We start from the raw sequence: 22,136 nt of genomic DNA on the forward strand, positions 1-22,136 counted from the left end.
CGAGAAGCCAGGACAGCTGTTGATGGTCTTTCCTTCCTCTTTTTCAGAAAAAAAAAAAAAAAAAAAAAAAGTGTCTTGGCAATGACTGTCAGAGGTGTGGGCAGAAGTCCTAAGGGAGGGTAAAAAAGAGGAAAGTTTAAGAATTACTTCAACTCTATTTCATATTTCCTCCTGAGTATGCTTCCCCCCCTTCATTTTTTTAATTCCACTTTAAAAAAAAAAACATTTCCTTTGTTTCTTTTTACTCTAAATAATAAGTTTTAACATGCCTGTTACATACAAGAAGGTCTGAAAGAGTACACTTTAAGGAACTAAACAACCAAGGTCCTTACTATTCATTTTCTTACCAGCTTTTCTGTGAAGCTCACCACTGTATTTTAAATTAAGATTAATGAAACACCCTAAATAGCTGCATTAACAGCATGAGACAAAAATATCCTATATTATTACATCCCATTTAAGAGGTGGGAAATTTATGTATACAAATCTGGAAGGAAAAAAAAAATAAAATTTCCAAGAGCTGCAGGCACCAGATTTGACCATCCCACTGTATGTCACAGATCGGCCCTCCTTTCCCATGTGGCAATTTAGCTGCTTGGTTGAATTGGTTAATTGCATTCAATTAAGAGCATGGATTAGGGCCATATGCACCTGCATCTCCCTGTAGACTGCTTTGGAGGCAAGTAAAGAATTGTATGCCTAGAGAGAAAAAAAGGAAGTTACTAAAACAGAAAGCCTTTGAGACGATGAAATTGTGACTTCTTAACTGTAATGAGATGTTATATTATTAAGGGTAATATTAGTTATAATTAATCTGTATTACTAAGTAATTGAGCACTAGACCTGTCTGGAAGTATCTGCTCTCTACCGAAACATTATCTTCAAGGGATTTTACATGCCTTTTTCTGTCTTCTGCAGCTCCTAATTTTCTTTCTGCTCTAACGACAGAAATGTCTTCTCCTTCATTGTATTCAGCTCAATTGATATGAGCCCTGTGCTCTTGTTACATCCAAATTCAATATCTAGTCTTCAAATGCAAGTACCCAGAACAATTAAATGCAGTCAACAAAATTCTAGGCCATGTTCTAAATTACAACCCTCCTTCAGTAACAGACAATGTTTGCACCTGTAGAAGCATGTACAGGATACCAGAGCAATCAAAGCTGTGTACCTGATTCGGAAGTAGTGGCAATGTAGGGAAAAAAGTATTTCTTATAGTCCTATATATGGCTTACAGATGGCTCTACCCACATTGTTATTTGTAGGAAGCTTCACTAGGTTGTTATGTAATTTAACATTAAAACCAGGAGATTTGTGTATACAGCTCTGGGAGCTCTGATATTATCTTGTTCCTTTTCTTTTGAGGTCTTTGCTGTCGTTGTGATTGCTTGCTTTTACATGTATCCTTACCTTGGAGTAATTGATAGTTCATTCTGCAAAACAATGGTGCTTAAAAGCGTATATGCATATAGGTCTGATTTTTTTTTTGACTACTTGTTATTAGGATTGATGTAATTATGACAGTGTTATTGGTATGAATTTGAATTTGGTTCTTTTCAGGTTATAACATTCTGATCTCTATTTTCCTGAAGCTGGTGATTTTACTACACACAATTTTCATGCCTTTATTTGGTTAGAAAATCTTTGTATCCTTGCAGTTGTTTATCAGTCACGACCTAGGGAATCATCTGTTGAATTAATTTCTTACCATCTACTACATTTGCAGTTGTACCTGTAATTAAAGAGGACATCTAATGTGCATAAGGTCTAAATGCTTCAGAAAATACCCTACTTGATAAAGCTGAGAAAAAGGTTCAACAGGGATTCAGAGATTTTGGGACCTGGTTTCACATGCCTCCCCTTTGTAGCCCTGTATTCCTTCATCAGAAATTTTCCGTGAGATGCAGCTCTGACCTACGGTGGCTGGTACGGGGAGAAGCAGGAAAAGCTTGTGCAGGCTGCAGTGTTCACATACTACTTGGTTCAAAAAAGGAAGGTAAAAGAAGATGTTAAGTTCAAGTTAATGAAACCCCTTCCTGGGGAACGTGGCTGGCTGGACAGGTGGCCAGAAGCCTAAATTGTCTCGGACTAAGTCATAAGGGAACCTGCCGCTAGCAGGGTGCGGACCAACCAGGAAGCTAGAGCTCAAACTGCTTGAGAAAAAAAAGAGAGATATGTATAGTTATGTACTTATATTTACATTTACCTTTACGTTTTTGGATGGGGGGGACAGTGGCAGGAGAAATCTGTTGTCCTTTATAAGATGCAAGCACAGACACCTGTACGCTAAGATGCCCTTGGCAGCAATCTCCTGTATCTGCCTTGGGAAACCATGGTAACACAGATGCTGCTTTTCAAAACTGCAATCTTGTTTTAGGAGAGAGCAAACCATTTTGGGCATGGGCTGGAGGAGGTGGCATCATACAGTTCAGGAGAGAATGTAAGTTTTTCTTGTACTCTGGAAAGCTCTGTGTTAGGAAGCACACAGCAATATGAGATAAAAAAATTGATGGCTAGGCTGACATGGTCTGTGTGGGGAGGGCTAGTCTGGGGCAGTATGAAAAACAATTATGAAAGGAGCATGTGAGGGGCAGTTTTCACTTTCTCACGCTGTGCTTGTCATGTCTGGGTGTGTTCTGTAAATTCTCAGCATGTGGCAGTCAAGGGAAAGGAACCTTTCCTTCTCCAGACACGGGACACTAAAACCAAGAAGTAAAAGTGGCAGCTATGTGCGTTGGTGCTGAGGAGGAAGGAAACTTGCATTACAGTGAAGCAATTATGGTCACGGGTAGCACAGACTTGTTACGCATCAAGTTGCAGTGGCATAGTAGTCCTAACCAGCAGGTTGCTGTACATCAGGGGGTTACGAGCCCCTGGCTCTGCCCACCACTGGGGCTGTGCTGCGCCGCAGGTGTGCAACGGAGGAGCCTGTCCATAGCTGCTGGCTGCTGCCCTGGCCACATCCGTACAGAGCCATAGAATCATTTAGGTTGGAAAAGACCTTTAAGATCAAGTTATCTTGACATATAGTATATATATATTTTATAATATATATATATGTAGAAAATATAGCATATGAAATATATATAATCATCCTTCTTCTTGAATAGAGTGGTTTAGCTCTAGGAAAACCCTACAAAAAGCTCCACCCTACAGCCCACAGAGCCTGTTAGCCTCCGAGCAGAGATCTGTGTGACGCTAAGATTATCTGTGCTGTTCCCGGTTTCCCTCTCATGTTGCCTCCAGTGAATGTTGTTCTCATCAATACCTTATGGAGCTGAGGGCCTTTCTTGCTGCCATCTAGGAAGAACACTGGCAGGGCTGCACTACATCTGGCACAGCTGGCAGAGCCCCGGTGAGAAATGGCTTTTTGGGACAGGGCAGCGCTGTGTGGGCAGGTGGGTGCCCCTCTGGCAGGTGTGGGGGCCCTTGTGCCGCCTTTGGGCTCAGTCACCATCCTGCCAGCCGGAGCGCTGGGAAAGAGCAACCTGGGTGCCCCACCCCAGCTGCAATACCAGCTTGTTTATATTTCATAAGCATGAAGGATTTTCCAAGGAAAAGGAAAGCGTGATATAAACCGCAGCAGAATTTACAAGGTAGTTGGTTGTTATTACATGCTTTGCAAAGCACACTGGGCAGCTCAGACCGGGCAGGGCGGCACAAGGCCGAGACTGGGAGAGCTGGGACAGGTGCCCCAGCAGCGAGAAGAAGCAGCAGGTGCAAGGCCAAGGCTGGGATCCACGTGGTTGCAATGTGGGACCACAGGTTATGAACGAGCTGTGGGGACCCTGGACAACCTTTCACACCATCTCTGTGTGAGGTCACACCCTTGGAGAACTGCAGATCATGGTTGAAACTAACTGGCAAAATCCCAGAGAAACTAGGGCAATGGGTCTAGAACAGTCATTGGTTTTAATTTTTTCTTTTTTTAAACAAACGCGTAAGTAACAGAATAAATCTAGAAATCAGCATAGAGGTAATGCTAAGGGAAGAAGGCATAGATAAGTATTAGAAGGCACTCAGACCTGTCTGATAACCAACCTTAACAGCTGTAACCTAGCAAATGTAAGTTAACGCTGTATGATACGTGATCTTAAGGTGCTAACACCTTCCTTTTAAAGGAGAGGAAAGAGAAGATGGCAAGTGTCCATGCATAAATACACCAACTACTCGTTTAAGCTCCAAGGTGAAGTTTATCTGTCTTATTATAGAGAAGCGAGGGGGAGATGGAGAAATGGAGATGTGGGGGGGAAGAAGACGAGTATACTGGGTGCTTTTATGAAGGAAAATACTCCAGCTCTGGGAACAAAAGTAACTACTAATGAAAAGCTTTTTTTCAACAGGTAACAGAGGAACTGAGTATCCCCCGAACTTCTGGACTCTTACCAACTTAATGCCATTTCATCCTCCAGGACTAGCCTTGCTGCCTGCGCCAGGTTGTTAAAGGGCACCAATGGTTCCTGCACCTTGGCAATGCATGTCTGGGCATCCAGTTTCCATTCACTTGGTCCTCATCGTTTCCATCCTGTCTTTCCTCTTACTCTTCCTTTTGCTTCAGTTTATTTGTGTTTACGTATACTGCTTATATTACTCAGAGGATAGCTCTACTCCTCTGAGTAGATCCCCAGAGAGCATTAAAGCTCTCCTTTCTAGCAAATCCAGTAAACAGGTTTGGGAAGTATTGGCACACACAGGAAGTCACACAAAAAGAACATACAAGAAACACAGTAAGGGTTTTGCAATTCTTGAGTTTAATTACTTCAGCATGTGGGGTTTTCTTACTCTTCAGCTTTCCCCTTTCCACTGCAATCTTTCTTAGGAAACCTGCATAAATAAACACTTCATGGACCAGACTCAGATGCACAAGTTTTTATTTGCAGCTTTCTTAAGCCTTGGTTACTTAACCTCTTAAGAGAGAAAGTGTATTAAAAAACTATTATGCAATCCGATCAAATATCTGATGGTGAGATGCACTGAGATCAGAGGACTCGATGATGCAAGAACACGACAGTAATCCTTAACAGGAACTACACTTCAGTCTAACCTGTGCAGGAAGTCAAGAGTTAGAGAAGATCAGTCTTTCAAAGAACTTGTCTGCACTGTGCTGTCAAAACAGCACAGAAGAGTCTGTTTTAGTTACTGTTGCACTGCTGGCAAAATTGAAGCCTTTGGCAAGATATTAAAAAATAAATCAAAACAAAACCAGAACCCAAGACAGAGATGCAATTCACTAATTTCCCCCTCTCTAACTCACAAAAACTTGAGACTATTCAGCCCTTTTGTCTCAAGAAATAAGCAAAAGAAAGACTGGAAAAAGCTAGAATAAGACATACTTGACAAAAGGTAATTCAAAAGATACAAACATGAAGGGTAACAAGGTAAAGAATAGTTATACAAGCATGGGAATAAAGTGACAGTGGGGAGGCATTACACATACACACACCGTAGCAAGATCCTCCTCTGCAAGCAGAAGATTTGACAATGAAGCACAAATCTAACTAAGGCCAGCATAGATAACATGCGTTACCTAACAGGCTTCAGAATATCAAATTACCTTGGATTCTTGAATACAAAAGAACTCCAAACTTATTAGTTCAGACACTTTGGAGAGAACAAAGCCCATAGGTAGCCTGCATTCCTAAAACTGAAAAAAATTTCAAGTAATTGCACTGGTAGAAATATCATGTGATATTATATAATGGGTTTTCTACCTGCCTCCAGGCCTCTTCTAGCCCCAGCAGCTTTGTATCCCTACAGCAAATTTCAGGTTTGTGTGGGCTACGAACTGGGGATCAGTGAAGGAGAACTTGCTATTCCACTGACACCAGGGCCTGATGTCTACATTACAGTTGCGCAAAGAAGTTAGGAAAACAGTGTAGAAAGGGATTTTAGGGAAAGATTTTTTTGATTAAACAAGCACTAGTTTTTGTAATTCACTGTCAAAGGACTCAAATGCATCTGGTTAATGTAGCTTTAACATTCCACAAGCAGAAAATGCAGCAAGAAGTCCGGTGTTCATATATAGTCAGATAGACAAGCAGCTACTGCAAGCAGAAGAGAAATCTTAAATGTCGATGCAAGTTACCCCATGACTCCTTTTCTTTTTACCCCCCTCTCATTTTAAGGGCAGCTGCTAGACTTCGCTAGACACGAATCAGTTCTACTCAAAATTTCTGAGGACACGTGACCTGTGAGTTAGGTGCAAGTTATCCTAGAAGAACTGCCATGCAATGTGCATGAAAAATCAGCATTATGCAGGGTGGCAAACACTTCCTACCACAACACCTACAATCCATGGCAATGGATGTGTGTTAGCATGTTAAAAAGTAATATTCCACAGTTAAACTGTAATTTTCCATAGGAAAAATGTTCCCTGTACCTAGGAGCAAATCTAGGATTACGAAAGTGATCTAAGCAGATGCAAACAATTGCAGCCATAAACTATCAAAAAAGAAATCTCAAATTAAAACCAACATTTTTAAAAAAATATCTTAATTCCAAACAGTAGACAAGCCACCTACTGAAACAGGCTCTCAGAAAGAGTAAACCCCATGTTTAAAATATTACACACCACATTACTATCCAGCTAATTAAAAAAAAAATCCCAAACCAAAAATTCAACAAAAAAACCCAGCCAAACTTTACCAACAGGATACAAACAGATTTCCTCTTGCAATAAGGATATCGGATAAAAAGTTACAGAACACATAGCGGTACATTTACAGGGAGGTTGTTCTTCCTCCCGCCCAGTGCCTTCATTCTCACCAGCTCTTGCTTTGAGCTTGTTCTCAGTTTTTCCAGATGTGCTCTTTGCTTGTAGAAAGAGAACTTTCTTTTGCCTATACAGAATATGGCACCCAGGAAGCAGGTAAGGAGGGAAGTCAAACTTCTCGTGGATCCATTTCTTTGTTGTCTGTGTCACCTCACTAAGCCAGTTACAGATGTTACGTAAGTTCAAGAAGTTTCTATCTCAGAAGCGTCTTCTATGAAGTTAGCAACAGGACTGAGGAGCAAGAGTGGAAACAGTTTATATTCTCCATTCCCATCTTCTGAGAGGAGAGGTGGATCACCCATTCCCAGAGTGTCCAGAGGCTCAGCCTGGCTTACTGGAGCTGCTAGTGGCAAGACAGTTCCACTACCTGATGGAGAATGAACAGCAGTTTTCTCCTCCAGGGAGGGCAGCAGCAGGTCTTTCAGATCCTCTGTCTTCCCCGCAGCTTCACTTGAAGGTACTTCTTCAAATAATGAAAGCAGAGGATTGGCCCTGTACTGTATCAGCTGCATATCTAAGGGAAAACAAACAGTTTAAACTCCAGGCTCCTGTGTCACATAAGTGAAGGCTTCTATTCAAGACATGGAAAACTGGAGAGGCTGCTTCAAAACTTGGTTTGCTAAAGTAAACCATACAGCTGAGCTCTGACAGACTACCTCCACAGCTACAAGAGTGGAGTGAAGGCTCCTGCGTTGGTTAAGATCAGTACCTGAAGCACACTCCAAGCCCCTAATACACATGGCGTGCAATGGCAACACTGAAGTAGTAATGAGTAGCACTGCATGTGTGGGGGCTGCAGCCCGTATAGGAGAGATACTTCCACACGGATGTTTGCAATTCTGCTCCCTATTGTGGCACTCTGTCACGTATAACAGAAATGAAGTGGTTAACACCAACGTGGGGCATAGGATGGGGCCTCTTAAGACTGAGGCACAGCTTCACCAAGATCAGAGAAACATCCCAGCCTTCACAAAAATTTTAAGTCCAGACCAAAGAAGGAGATAAACCATACACAGGCTACAAAAATTCCATTTCAAAACACAGTTTTGGAAGAGTTTGGAGCCGTCACAGCTCTCAGTGTTCCTTCTTGCTCACCTTTGCTTCCTGCTGTTTCTCTCTCACTTGCTCCCAGATCTTCGGTGCTCTCTGCCAAGTTTGCAATCTGAAGCAAAACGGACAGAGAATAAGACAGAATGCTTAACAACAATAACAACAAAATCCAAGTCTTCACTGATTGGTTAACAAAATTAAAGGTAAAAGGAGGAGGGAAGAGAAACGCAACAGCTGACCAATGAGCCCACTGTTGCACATGAGGGCCAGCAAGCAGCAGCTCTCAGAAGGTGGCACAGTGAAATACAAACTTAACTTAAAGCCAAACAAGCTTCTGACTAGGAAATATCAATTTTACCTCCCAAACTAGAAGCTTTTATTAAAGTCTGTCTTGTTGGAATAATTATATTGATGAAATCATGTGTTAAATTTTGCAAGCACTGCTTGAACACAGCTGCATTTAACCCCAGTTGTAGTCTAAGCTCTTATGACTGGGAAGTCCTAGTTGAAGTATTATTTCAGGACTACAAAATAAATGACACTTGCAAGGCTTTTTTAAAACATGAGTCAATTTTAGGAACCAGACCAGGAGAAATAAATTTGCACTGAACTTTTGTATGTCCTCTGAGGAAATTTCAAACAGCTGTGTTCGGAATAAATACAGTATATTGCATTACATTTTTCATTTAGAACTTTTCCTTCGGTCTTCAGACAGACTAAAGACACACAATCTCATCTGAACTGTAACCCCAGACCTAGTTATTACTTGGCTGAAAGACATCATGGGAATCCCTGAGGCTAGGAGAAACAAGCCAAGAAGCTGTTCTCACACGCTTACACCAAAAGACGACAAGATTTTCTAGCCTCCTCATTCTAAACAGAAAGTACAGAAGTAACAGGAGTAAAAGAAATCCTCAACATGGACAGTTGGTCAAACAGACACTAGTTTGTTTCCCTCTTCCTTATGTTCTCGGTTTTATCCAGAAAGCAAAGAACACATTATTCAAAGTGAAGTGGCAGTTTAAATCAGCCCACTGAGTGTGTATTACTGCAGCTAGGAACGTAAGACTTGAGGTTACCTTGAGAACTCTCTTAAAGTCATATATGCCAGCTGTGATAACAGAAAACATTAAGTCAGCATGACTAGATAAAATGGCAGTTTCACCCCATGCCATCAATCCAGTCCCTCCCCTCAAACTGCATCAGTCACAACTCAGCTCTCAATATCGTATTAACACTCCCTATCATAGAAGCAAATCTTACTCTTACATTTTCCATACCAGAGGAAGTTTCCATCAAGTTCATATCCAGGGCTGGCAGCTCAGGATTAAGTGTCTGAAAATAAAAACAGACCATATGTCATATAATAAGGCCCTTAAAACAAAACTTCTGAGAGCTCCTGAAAGGACAGCAGGATCCAGCACACCACTCCATCCACTCAAGCCCAGGGAAGGCTCCTCCACAGGCCTACAGCAAGATCCTTTCATCCAGTGGCAGTAAACTGAGGTCACAGGAGAAAAGGACACCGTATTTCCCAGTGATGCCAGGTATATGGCTCAGTTTCATTCTGTATTGGGTATGGCTGAGCCCCAAAGCACCCTCACAGTGCTGTGCTTGTATTGGTAGCTAGAAAGGAGAACACACCAGGGCTTTGGCTACATGGCTGAGCAGTGCTGCACAGCACTGTGGGCTGTCTCTCCGACCTTCCCCCCCACCAGTAGGCTGGCGGGGGGAAGATCTGGGAGTGGGCATAGCCAGGACAGCTGACCAAAAGTGACCAAAGGGACATTCCATACCACATGATATCTGCTTAGAAATAAAAGCTAAGAGAATGGAGGAGCAAGGGAGCGGCGGGTATTTGTTATTTACGACGTTTGTCTTCTGGAGCAACCGCTACAGGTACTGAAGCTCTGCTGCTTGGAAAGTGGCTGAAAATTGCCTGCTGAGGGGAAGTAGAGAATAACATCTTTTGTTCCACGTGTGCAACTTTTTGCTATTGCTTCATTAAACTGCCTTTATCTTGACCCACAGGGTTTTTTTCCCCATCTTATTTTCTCCTCCTCATTCTGCTGAGGGGAGTGATAGAACTGCTTGGTGGTCACCTGGCATCCAGCCAAGGTCAACCCACCACACATTCCATGTCATAATGCATAATCAAACACATAATCAGGATGTGATGATATGTGACAAGGCTTGAGAAGAAGTGGATCAAATTTTTTCCTCCCCCCACCCTTGAGTTATGTAGAACAGAAATACTTTATGAACTGAAAAGGGCTCTCAATGTTACCTTGTACATTGTTAGATATCTAGAATGACTACGTACCATTCCATCCATAACGATTTGCTTTTCGGGATTTCCCCGCATTTTGCCCATTGACAACATGGAATAAACCAGTAAAATGTCACGATGCAACCTCATCAGTATTTTTCAGAAATCAGAAAAAAATTGCGGAAACACTCACATCACTGAAAGCTTCAGAACCAAAGTTATACTGCTTCCCAGATAACATTGCTTGAAGCTCTTCAAGGCTGGCATCAATGCAATTAAGAAAATCCTGAATTTCTTCTCTAAAAAGACAAAATCATATAGTACTGTAAGAAACAGTTGGCAGTCATGACCTTCTTTTGCCCCACAAAGCAGGTTGCTAACAACACAGAATAGCTTAATGTAAATGAATGAAACTGCATTCCTGTAGCACAGTCCAAATCTTTGAAGGACAGGTACAAGGAAGACTATCTGAACAACAAGTGTAATAATAGCTATCATATCGAAAAGCAGTTCCTCCTTCCATGCCTGCTTCCTCCTTCTTTTTAATATCTTTTGAATGTTTTCAGATCCCAGACTATATAACAGTATCTGTTTAAACTAAGGTCTGATGGCTTTCACCTGGGGGCAATAAATGATAAGCAAAGGGCTGGAAATATTTCAAATCTGAATGAACACTACCGATTTTGAAACATCAGATTGTTGCCAAATTGTACACCATTTTCAAGGACGGTGGGCAGGATGCAAGGGACAGTGAATTAAATTGTAAGGAAGCTTCATGCGTGGCACCAGTACTGAGCTCGCTGTGCTGCAAGCCACCTCTGATACTGGAACACCCTGCTATGAGCAACAGACAGTTCCAAGGCATCGCCCACATGCTGCGATGCCAGCGAGGTAAGGTACCACAGGGCCTGCAGATTACGCCAAGTGCTGTGACACATCATCTCCATACTTCCCACCTGAAGTTAACCACAGCAGAAGAGCTATCAGGAGGAAGAACTTAATTTTGTTCCTTGATCCAGCTCATGCTGCAGCCACAGAAATGACGGCACTGATAAAGCTCAGGGGCCACTACCACTGATACAAATCCATATTCAGCTCTCAGAAACAAAGCAGTGCACAGGGTCCTCCTGAAGTCACTCCCCTGGATCTGTGGCTTGGCAGCACGTGGCAGTGCCAGCAGTTAGCATTACAAGGGCTGCTGTGACAGACTGACCCCACCAGTCCGCAGACTGATGTATCCCAAGTCTGGCATGCTCACTCAGAGATGTGACAGATGAGCTTGCCCCACTTTTGATGCTAACACTTGTCTTTTTCAATATTTACTAATGAAGGGGCAGAAAATTCAGTTCATCAATGCCATTAAAAAAGCTAATTCCCTATATTTTGCTGAACGCATCCTCTAAAACCTTGACAGGGTCCCACGAGATGATGACAGCATAACAGTTTCCAGAAACAAGTTACTACCTGTCCAGCACAGGATCGTTTTGGTTTCCAGAATTGTTCTCATTCAAGATGGAGTCAATCACTGACACAGGGTCTTCTGGAGCATTAGGTTGTGGAGTATGGAGTTCCACAGCAACATTTCCTATCTCACTGGATTTGCTGACATCATTTATGTGAACTGGTGGAATAGGTTCTGCACAATTTAACTCATTTGACTGCAACACTTGACAAATAGGTAAGCCAGGATCCAGAGCTGCCTGTGTCTCTCTGAAAGACGACCCAAAGAGAAACAACACACAGGAGAATTCATCAACGTATTACTACTCATTTCAAGTTTAGTATCTCAAATCTTAATACCTAATAAGGTCAAGCCAGTCAAGAGTTTAAACAACCAACGCATCTCTAGAAAAAGAAGTGCCTTCCTAAAGGCAGATGAAGCATCTCTTGTTACAGGTTATACAGATAGCATGTAACAGAGCAAAAGACCCCATTTTGCCAGACCAAAAGCAGTGAAATTGCATATGGAAATCAGGTTGGAGGAAACTCCTAACCTTGTGTCTCTGGAAATAAAAGATCCTGAACTGGTCCATATTTCACTCTAAATGTTAACAACTAAATGGGTTTTCACAAGAATATGATGCCACACAAAAGAATGCCTCCCCTTCAGATATGCTTAGCATAGTATTAGAGACAGTAGTACTGAAACTGGAGACAAAACATCTTGATTTGTTTATTAGCAACCCATATACATTTTAGATTGTTTATTAGTAACCCATATATGCTTCCAGGTCCCTGTTTGGTGAAAAAATATGTGCTTACTTGTTGAATAGACAGAAAAGCCTCAGCAAATTGAACTTCAAGCACCAATCAGCCTGACAGGCCTTCAGGCACTCCTGAAGAGACACAAGCTCTTAAAAAGCTCTGCTGACCATGACCAATGCTATATGCTGTAAAAAAAGACAGCCTACAAACAGACCTGTCATGTGCAAATAGGCTGTTTCCCAGAATTCACACAGATCACTTACACTAATATAACCACCTGGTTAACAACTCGGGCATAAATACTTCCACGTCCGTTGAACGTACCTGGCTCTGTCACTTGTGTGTGCCACAGCAAGGAGACCATCGGTGGCATTTTCCAGGGTATCAGTGATATCTCGAATGATGAGACCAGTACCATTTCCATCCTCATCATCTGCATTATGTTCAGAAAAACCCATCTGCAGGATACAGCAAACAGTAAGTAAACCAAAAGGTCTGACTTTTTTTGATGTTGAAGCTCCATTCTTCTCGCAGATTCTCTTTCCTGTTCAATTTCATCTTTGATGAGCTGCAGTGATTTGCATGATTTCACAGACAGAGCAATGCTTAATAAAGCTGCCCATTTCAAAATGGAGTGCACTGGATTATAAGATTAGGGTATTAATAGTTACAAGGGAGACTTTGAGACCACTGTACATCACCCTGTCCAACCCACTGTCTCTTTCCCCGGGAAGACTTACTGCTTGGCCACTCTCCACGGGTATGCGAACATACTGACGGCTGTATTTGGAAGGTGAAGCACCTGCGGCATCTGTTAGAGACCTAAGATAAAACACGGCTTTAGTATATGGTTGCACAGTCAAAAGCTGTAGCTATGTCAAATACATGCAGCAAGGGTAAGAGCCATCATTCTCCTACTTCTAAGAAAACTGGCGTTTGGAAATGTTTTTCAGTAAAGTTTACTGCAGGCAGGCTGCATTCTAAACACGCTTTTTCTTTTGATTAAGTCACATTTGAACATTTTGAAAGAGTTACCATTTCTGACAATTGTGCCCTTCAAAATTTAAAGTGTGTATATATTCTCTTTCCCCCCATTTTTTTAGTGACAAAAAAGAGGAAATCTTTATTCTATGCTTTATTCCACTTCCATCAGCTTTCTCAAGTGTGAATATACAAGTGATAAAAATGTTCTTCATCCACTTTAAGAAAATTATCTTGCTTCCAGAAGCTGATTTATACCTCTAATTCACATCTGATGCTGTTTTGTGACCTATCCAGTAATTACCTCTTTCTTTTGACCCCAACAATATAATTTCCTCGCATCAAACTTAGTATAAATTGAAGAATCTAAAAAGGAAAAACAAAAAAATAGTAAGTGGTCAGCACAGTAATCCTAACATTAAATTATTAATTCATATTTTACTACAAAATTATGCAGTTATGTGACTGAAGTTAATAGGTAAATTAAAAATCCATTTGTATTCATGTCTTAAACCCCAAAATGATAGTTACAAATATCATTGAAAGATAAACCCACTTGGACAGTTTTGGTTTTTAAAAAAATGTAATACAACACCTCAAGTCACTAGAGGATTCCAGACCAGAAACAGCTGAGGGTTAAACCAGAGAAAATTTGTTCCAGTACAGAAATTCCTATAGTTTCTGGGTTCCAAGTTGACTTCTTGAGCGGTCTAAGTCTGTCTTGATCCAAGATCTTTCACAGACTCCATTCCATGTCCCTGCCATCTTTTGTTTTAGGCTCCGGTTGCTATGCTCTGCCCTCCAGCCCCACATTTACTCGAGGTCAGCTTGATTTACCGATTTCTCTCCAGATAAGATTCACTGAGAATTCAAACCCACTGAAATCCTTTTTACTATGACTTTTCCTTAGTACTCTGCTCATGGTTCTTTGCCGTGCTACTTCTAGGACACTCAGGAACTGTGAACATTTTATGTATGCTGTATTAATATAGCCTGTTCAGCTCTGTGTCATTTGTCATTCTACATAAGCAAAGAATGCCATCAGGTATCACAGAGGCAGGAATAAGGATGGTAGCACTGAAGATGCTGCAATGGTACCTTAGACAGCAGCTTCTGTTGTTGACTGTGCTTCTGCCTTAGAACTGCCACTTCTTTCCACAGGGCCTTATTTTCTCTGCAATGCAGAATAAATCAGAAGACAGAGGATGAACAGAGTTTACTTCATATGCTTTAGTTTTACACCTTTCAAACTTTCACAGCACCTTGCAGGACCAATGGCAACATTCCTTCCATGGATAACTAACAATCAGTTAATCTGATCCACTACTATAAACTCTGTGTTAAATTAACTCCATTTTCCATCAGGCAGGACCAAACAGTCACTAATAAGGACATTCTCATCCTCCACTGCTCCACCAACAATCTTCATCTGAGGTACTCCTTCAAAGCCTCAAAGCCTTAGAATAAAGACCTGGTGTTTGGAAACAGGCTGCATGTAACAGACCACCTCAGAACAGTTTCACACTTTGTGTTTGAAGGGTTTGGGTATTTTTTTTGTTGGTTGGTTGTTTTTTTTTTTTAAAGGAACAGAGGGTATGGCGTGATAGTATCTCCTGAACTTTGGTTGATACTTGCTTGCATACCAATGATCTGAATGAATTACCAGTGCCAGTTCAAAAAGGATCTGAGGGAACAGAGATGACGATGTGCAAAATACACTTCCAAATAGAAAGAAAACCAAAGACTTAATTCTCCCTCACTGCATCTACATCACCCTGTTTTGTGTTTAGAAAAGGAAATGCTTTGATAGCCCTAAAAATCTACCACAGGTGACAGCAACCAAAATGAAATCTCAAGATAGTCAACAAACTCCCAGTCTTAATCTCTGGTCTGTAACTGCATTATAAACACAAACAAGATTCAGAATGTTTTGTGGGGTGGAATAGTGATTCTTAGGAAAAAAAAAAAAGTCCAGTTCAAATGAAACCCACATTTACAGTCAAGTTCCATTAGATATAAGCAACATTCAACGTGTAAGTGCCTCAGAGTCTACCTCTTCATGTTAGCCAATCTGACATCCATGTTGTTCTGCTGCTCTCTCATTTCCTGGACTTCAGAGAGTACTTTGTGCAAATCCTCCGTACAGACCTTGAGGTCCTCAGTTCTTACTGCAGATACCTAAAATGGGACCAGGTTATAGATGTTTTACTACAAACGTTGCCTTGCATACTCCTTTCTGCAGGACCAGTGTTCTTAGTCTGTAGAAGAACAGGTACAAGCTCTACTAAAAGACTAGGTAACGCTATTGCTTTTATGGATCACAAGACACTGCAATTGCTATAGACAGCAGTCCTTAGGACAGTCCTACAACGTGTGAAAAAACAAAATGTCAATGAAAATGTGAGATTAGCACTTTGTACATGTAGACAGCAGATTCACTGTTTTAATTCACGATAAAAACCTACTGCTGACTGAAAACAGCCTTCCTTAGGGGGTTCTCTGACAGGTCTGGTGACAGCTTGCCCTCTGTGTCCAACACTAAGACACCAGCTAAAAACAATGGCATTTAGCCTTGATAGTGGAGCAAGACCAAGATGGTCATATTCCTTTTACGTGTGGGTAAATCTGCCATCACAAGAGTAATAAATTTCCATTAAGTTACTGGGGGAGCGAGGAGGAGGTGTCTAATTAGATGCATCCTACTCGATTTGAAAATTTGTCCCACACCACCTGAATTGCAGATTCACATATTAGTGTTTCCTTTATTACCTCTCTGCTCAGTGACATTCCAAAATTATGTAGACTTGTCTCCAGAAAGTCATGAGTCCAAACTGCTTCTCTGCCCAAGAAGAATCCATGAACGCCACCTCCTCAGACGATGGTGAAAGAGTCATCAGAAAGCACAAAGCTCACCCTCTCCTCTCCACACTTCCATATTAAAAATCTTTCAATTCCTTCAGCAACTCTCTCTGAAGTGGTGGCACTGATGGCTAATGCACAACTCAGGATTTTGGAAAAGACAGGTCTGGTGCATCATACGTCTGAATGACATGCCCAGGTTTGTGGGCAAAATTTTAAAAAACATTTAGCCAAATACTGGCCGTAACTGACCACACAGAGCTGCACCAGAAACCCACCAGACATCCCAGCCAACCTACTGCTTGCTATGGTTTTTCTTATTATTCTATTAAATTCCAAAGGGGAGGTGAAAGCATCCAGGATCAGCCTGCTGAAGTGCTGGATAAATTCCCTGCAGGTAGGCTCACAGACCCTTTTTTTAAAGGAGAACGTGATGGCCAGAAATGGACTTATGGTCTTATAAAATAATATCACATCACTTCATGATGAAACAGAACATACCTGTTATGTAATCACTCCACAGAAATAACTACCTGCCTTCTTCACATAATCCAGTATTACAAAGGATGGACTGAACGGCCTGACAGTTCTCCTCTCTGTCTACATTTTTAGACGTTTCATTGCAGATAATACCTTATGCTAAGGTACACAAGCTGTATCCCAAACAAAATTCATGGTCATCTGATTTCTCTTCAGCATGCCACCTCTCCATGGGGAAGACACGTAAAAGATGCAGACCGCAGGTGGAAATTTCAAATGCAGTTAGCCTGCCTCTAAAGAAAAGGGCTAAACTAAAACATTCTGCCCAAGTGCAAGGAGTTGCTGTCTTCAGAGTCTCTAACTAGATAATAAGGGTGTCAAGACTGAAGCACACGAGCAGAGCTAACAGTAAAAGGCAGTACATAAAGGAAGTCCTGCATCCAAACCGGCAGTCCTGTTAGAGGCTTGAAATCCAGTTTACAGCAAGTGCTGAACTATGACTCTGTTCCAGTCCAGACAGTATGTCGTGGTTTAACCCCAGCTGGTAACTAAGTGCCATGCAGCTGCTTGCTTGCTCACTTCTACCCTCCTGCCCCGGTCCCACTGAGGGATGGGGAGGAGAACCAGGAAGGAATGTAAAACTTGAGGGTTGAGATAAGACCAATTTAAAAATTAAAATAAAATAAAGAAATCCCCAATAATAACGACAATTATAATGAAAAGGAGGGAGAAGGGGAGAGGAATAAAATCCAAAGGGAAGGGATAAAAAACCCCAAGTGATGCACAATTGCTCACCACTCACTGAGCAATGCCCAGCCACTCCCCCTGCACCAATCCCACCCGCCCAGCCGACTCCCCTCAGTCTATATACCGAGTATGACATTCTAAGGTATGGAATTATTCCTTTGGCCAGCTGGGATCAACCGTCCTGGCTGTGTCCCCTCCCAGCTTCTTGTGCCCCTCCAGCCTTCTCCCTGGCAATGCCTAAGAAACTGAAAAGTCCTTGACTTTGTATAAACATTAATTACCCAGCAACAACCAAAACCATCAGTGTGCTATCAATGCTGTTCTCAAGCCAATCCAAACCACAGCACTGCACCAGCTACTGAGAAGAAAATTAACTCCATCCCAGCTGAAATCAGGACACAATAAAAGAGCAAGAAAAACTAATGCACATTTTCCAAAAAAATCACTAACATTTCCTGCACAACAAAGAATACGTTTCACCACTCTATTTAAAAGTTTCATATGAATGTGCTTGGCACTAACTAGAGTTAGTCCTTTTGTCTTTCCATCGAGAATACTCCACCCAGTGCAACACTCCTGGGATACATGGAGCCATGCACAACATCATCAGCTGGCAGCCCCATACCAGCAAGCAAGGTGTGCAAGCCAAGACAAGTCAGCGATTACAGCATCTGGGAAGAGCACAGGCCTGAGTCAGAGAAGCAACTGTACAACTATATTTAATCAATTGTGATTCTGAGCAGAGACAGCTCAGTGAAGAATCAATCAAAATACAATTGTGACTCTCAAGCCTACCCTTGTGTTTTTATTAACTTGGGTAATGTAGCTACCGCATTATGACATTCTAAAGAAAAGATTTTGCAGTTCAAATGTCAACATGATGTATCACAATATGCTCTTTCCCTGGTAGCCAGGATATTATGGGCTGTAATGTGCCAACAGAGGGTAAATACCGGTGCAGAAACAGGTTAGGCAAGTCCTGAATGTACAAAAGAAAACTGAAAAGCGCTAATAAAAATGTAGCTTAGTGGCAACATAGTTTTGGAGGAACAATGTAATTTATGCAAACTCACCCAAATGAACTGATTACCTATGCCCTTGCTAATTTTCAATGAGCACGAAAAGGGAATGTATTTTCTTTTACTTCTTTTACTTTGTGACTCTTTCCAACTCTGCTGTGATGGCAGAATGGAAGACCATGCTAAACTATAATTGGGTACATAAACTCTCTGCGGAAAAAGGGCTCTAATCTGACAGCTATGAAGAATGTGTTCCTACTCTAGTTGCTAAATAACTGCAGGGTGTGTTTTGTCTAAGAGCTGGCAGGAGGAGGCCAAACCAAGGATTAGCCTGGCACTCAGGAAGGAGTTACAAAGGGTTGCATCATGATGCACAACCTTGGTTCCCATGGAATTTATTGGCTGTGAAGTGTCTGAAACCCATGGAGATGCTCTTGATAAGCTACTTTTCATAACAAAGTGAAGTATTCACGTATTCATGCTTAGACTGTACCTTGCGCTTGATGTTTTCCAGTAAATGTGCCTTCCCTTGCTTGAAGAAAGGGTGCTGGAACTCAATGACTGAGCTCTTCTCTGCTGTGATCATACCATTCTCCAGAGCAATCACCTTCCTGAAACCATCTGTGGAGAGGTATTAAATAAGTCATTTCTTTCAGTGCAAAGCTGAGTGTTAAAACACATAGCTAAAGAAAACCTCAAGGCTACTGAAATACCTACAGCACTAGTTACTGGGAGCAGAAACTATGAAAAATAGCCAAAGTAGCTTTTCTTCGTGGTGCTGAATGATTTGACTGCTCTGATCTTCAACAGCTAGAGAACACATGCACAATGCCATCAAATGACCTTGCAGGCTGTACGAACAGCATGCATGGCAGAAGTCAGCTATGTCTGCAAGCAAGACAGTGAAGTCCAAATAAACACAGTTAGTTAGAAGTGAGATGTATTAAGACATCCTGAATACAATTTTGTCCCAGTGGAAGCAGAGGAATGGCGCACCTTCCCTTTCGTGCCTATAATCCCAGACAACCACATATCAAAACAAATGCTGTCATGTACCACCAGGGTCTACAGAATAAAGTAAGGAAGAGAAGTTAGTTCTCAGCCTATGCAAACGCACACACGCGGAGTACTTTCTCCACACCAGACTGCCTCCATGAAGTAAGACATTGCTGGCTTTGTTTCTGTCACTGCTTCAAGTACTACAGAGTAGACGCAAAATACAGTTGACAGACCGCTCCATCCCTCTCCTCCTTCAAGTTTGTAACATAGTTAATGTATTTCAGTTTCACTGCACTATGATTAGAAAACTTTACTTGAAGCTAGTATAGGTCCAGCAGGAAAAGGAGGCTGCCATCGCATTGCATCTCTCATAGCAATATTTGCATTTTAGTGTTTATCCTTGCTACAAGGCAATTGACAATTGTTTGTTTGCATTATCCTTTGACACTCAAGTGATGGAGTCTCAACACTTGACACAAACAACAGCATCCACCCTGTGTCAAGAGGCTAAATGTATGCTTTCTTTATCATGTCTGACAGTATCTAAATAGGCACCAGCTAGAGAGACTAGGCAAACCTAGTGGGCAAGGACAGAGACTCCTCCTCCTTACTCTGAATTGCAATATTAAATGAGGTGGCCATCTTCTATGAAGTTTGTACCTTCACTCAGCCCACAAGCTGTCTGCTGCAAAACAGCTGTTTCTGCTGTGTGCTGTGGCCCCACACATTGCACTGTATCTTTGAATTACTACCTCACTCCAGTTTCTTTGCCTGTACAAGTTGTACACATTACATACAGAATGCTACATGATGCTCACAAGTTGACCACAGAAAACACAATGAGAAATTTAGTCCAGCTCGATCCATCGGCATGACTAATCTTGTTTCAACACAGCAATGCAGGCAACAGCATGATCTAGGCAATTTTTTTCATATACTAGATGCATGGGCATAGATACAGCCTTTGCTCCTCTAGGTGAACATTCGTTCGTTGTTACCATTAATGCTACCCCTGGAGTGCACTGAACTCTACGCAAGCTTTAGGTACCAGCACATGAAACAATATTTTTACAGTTGTTGCTCAAAAGTACTCAGAGCTGAAACACAGAAAAAAAAAGGCTAAGCCAAGCTCTGCTGTCATTCTTCTCTTTTGCAAAGCAAGCTCAAGACCAGAATTCCACTTTTCAGGGATGAAAGACCCACTAAGTCAATTGGTTCATTTAAAGTAGCAATGAACTTGGCAGAAAGAATACGTAAGGACAGCTGATGCTTACACATGTTAAGTTGTCGTATGAAGCTGGAAATATTGTTGTGTTTGAAGTACTTGGGGAGTAGCTCCTTGGCAAACCTCTGCTCATCCAGAATGCAGAAGTTCTCACCATTCTAGGAAATAAGCAAAAGTAACAGTCAGAGAATAAGCACAGTTTTTCTAAGGTGTTGCTCATAAGATCAAAATCAACAGGGACAGTTTTTACAACAGGGAAAGGCAAAACACTCTGCAGAGGGAATTGTCTGCATGAGCACTTCTGAGTACTTGGGACTGTACTAAAAAGTTTGCATCCAAAAAGATGGTTGGATGGAACACGTCTACTGAATGGGGTATTTTTTTAAAGCCTGGAGGTTTTGATCTCAATCCAAAGAAATATTGTTCTAAAACCCTGTGTATCTGCTGCTTTCTTCGTCTACAGGAAACCTAAATGTTGCTCAAGCACAATGGAATTCATGCCACCGGAGGGCTTTTATCTGCTTTGATCAGTCTGCCCAGCTCCTGACGAGATTCTTCCATTGTACGGTACTATGTCACCACTAAAAATAACAGAGCAACACTGCAGTTACTAAAAGTTCAGACCGCACTACCCAGCGGTGACCGAGGGTAACTGTGACACAAGCCATCTCAGATTGACTGTAGTATCAAGTTCAAACTTCCTGAAACCAGGCGGGTCTCTGTATCATTTTTGTGCTGTTCACATAGAGAACAAAAATCCTACGTCTCTTTCCATCTTTAGCCCTGTGAAGGCCAAGCCTCTGGAAAAAGTGAAGAAAATCCTACAGGTTAAAGAGTAAGAGGGGACAAAAATAAACTTGGGGTTTGTGCTGGACACCTCACTAGCCTGTAATGCGTGTAGCGTCCTGCGCCTGAGAGCTCACGGGGCCAGCCAGGCCGCTCTTCCCAATCTCAGGAGACAAAAATTAAAAGTTAATTACCTCTGACACTGTCTTTCCTACGGAGCACCACCACCCGGAGCTAAACGGGTGCCACCTGACATCTCCACGCCCGGGCGCGCTGCGCCGTTGCAACGCCCGATCAGGCGTGGGGGCCGCGCCGCCACCCGACGCGCTCCCGGCCTCTGCGGGGGGGACGGGCGGACACAGAGGGCCCTCCCCTGCCGCCAGCCTAGGTCCCGCTCCCCGCAGCGGGGCCGCCCCCCCCCGCGCTACCCGCCCGGCCCCGCCGCTGCGGCCCGGCGCGTCCGGCACACCCCGGCCGGCCCCGCCGCCCCCCGCGGCCGCCTTCGCGCCCCGCCGGCAAGCAGCGCCCGGCCGGGCCACGGCCCCGCGGGCCACCTCACCCGGCTCCAGCAGATGACATCGTCGCTCTGTGGGTCCTCCACCAGCGCCCAGAGCTTGGCCAGGAAGCCGGGCACCGGAGGCGCACCGGCCAGCGCCGGCCCTTCCCTCATCCTCGGGCCGGGCCGCGCTCCCGTGCAACGGGCCAGGGCGGGCGGGGCAGGCAGCGGCGATCGTGACGCTACGC

At 42.7% G+C, this 22,136-nt stretch overlaps 1 protein-coding gene across 2 annotated transcripts; it reads right to left on the reverse strand.

Moving 5' to 3' along the window:
- Positions 1 to 4,854: 4,854 nt before the first annotated feature.
- On the reverse strand, positions 4,855 to 22,126 carry LOC130158600 (heat shock factor protein 3). Of its 2 annotated transcripts, XM_056359317.1 has the most exons (13): positions 21,952 to 22,125; positions 20,656 to 20,764; positions 18,876 to 19,003; positions 15,331 to 15,455; positions 14,376 to 14,451; positions 13,582 to 13,643; positions 13,037 to 13,118; positions 12,621 to 12,754; positions 11,556 to 11,801; positions 10,285 to 10,390; positions 9,092 to 9,157; positions 7,868 to 7,934; positions 4,855 to 7,286 (listed from the first exon to the last, which is right to left on the reverse strand). In XM_056359317.1, exons 1-13 carry the CDS (start codon positions 22,060 to 22,062, stop codon positions 6,955 to 6,957), a joined length of 1,644 nt encoding a protein of 547 aa, XP_056215292.1. In that variant the 5' UTR covers positions 22,063 to 22,125; the 3' UTR covers positions 4,855 to 6,954. The 2 variants fall into 2 exon arrangements, with proteins under 2 accessions (XP_056215292.1, XP_056215293.1); XM_056359318.1 differs by lacking the exon at positions 11,556 to 11,801 and having other exon boundaries at positions 21,952 to 22,126.
- Positions 22,127 to 22,136: the final 10 nt, after the last annotated feature.

Source organism: Falco biarmicus, chromosome 14, assembly GCF_023638135.1.
Source record: "Falco biarmicus isolate bFalBia1 chromosome 14, bFalBia1.pri, whole genome shotgun sequence".
Lineage (NCBI taxonomy): Eukaryota > Metazoa > Chordata > Aves > Falconiformes > Falconidae > Falco > Falco biarmicus.

Coding starts and splice junctions, on each gene's coding strand:
- LOC130158600 (XM_056359317.1), bottom strand. CDS start 22,062: ATGAGGGAAGGGCCGGCGCTGGCCGGTGCGCCTCCGGTGCCCGGCTTC. Junction 15,456..18,875: donor TGGAAAACATCAAGCGCAAG/GTACAGTCTAAG, acceptor GTCCCATTTTAG/GTATCTGCAGTAAGAACTGA. Junction 12,755..13,036: donor CCGTGGAGAGTGGCCAAGCA/GTAAGTCTTCCC, acceptor TGTATCCTGCAG/ATGGGTTTTTCTGAACATAA.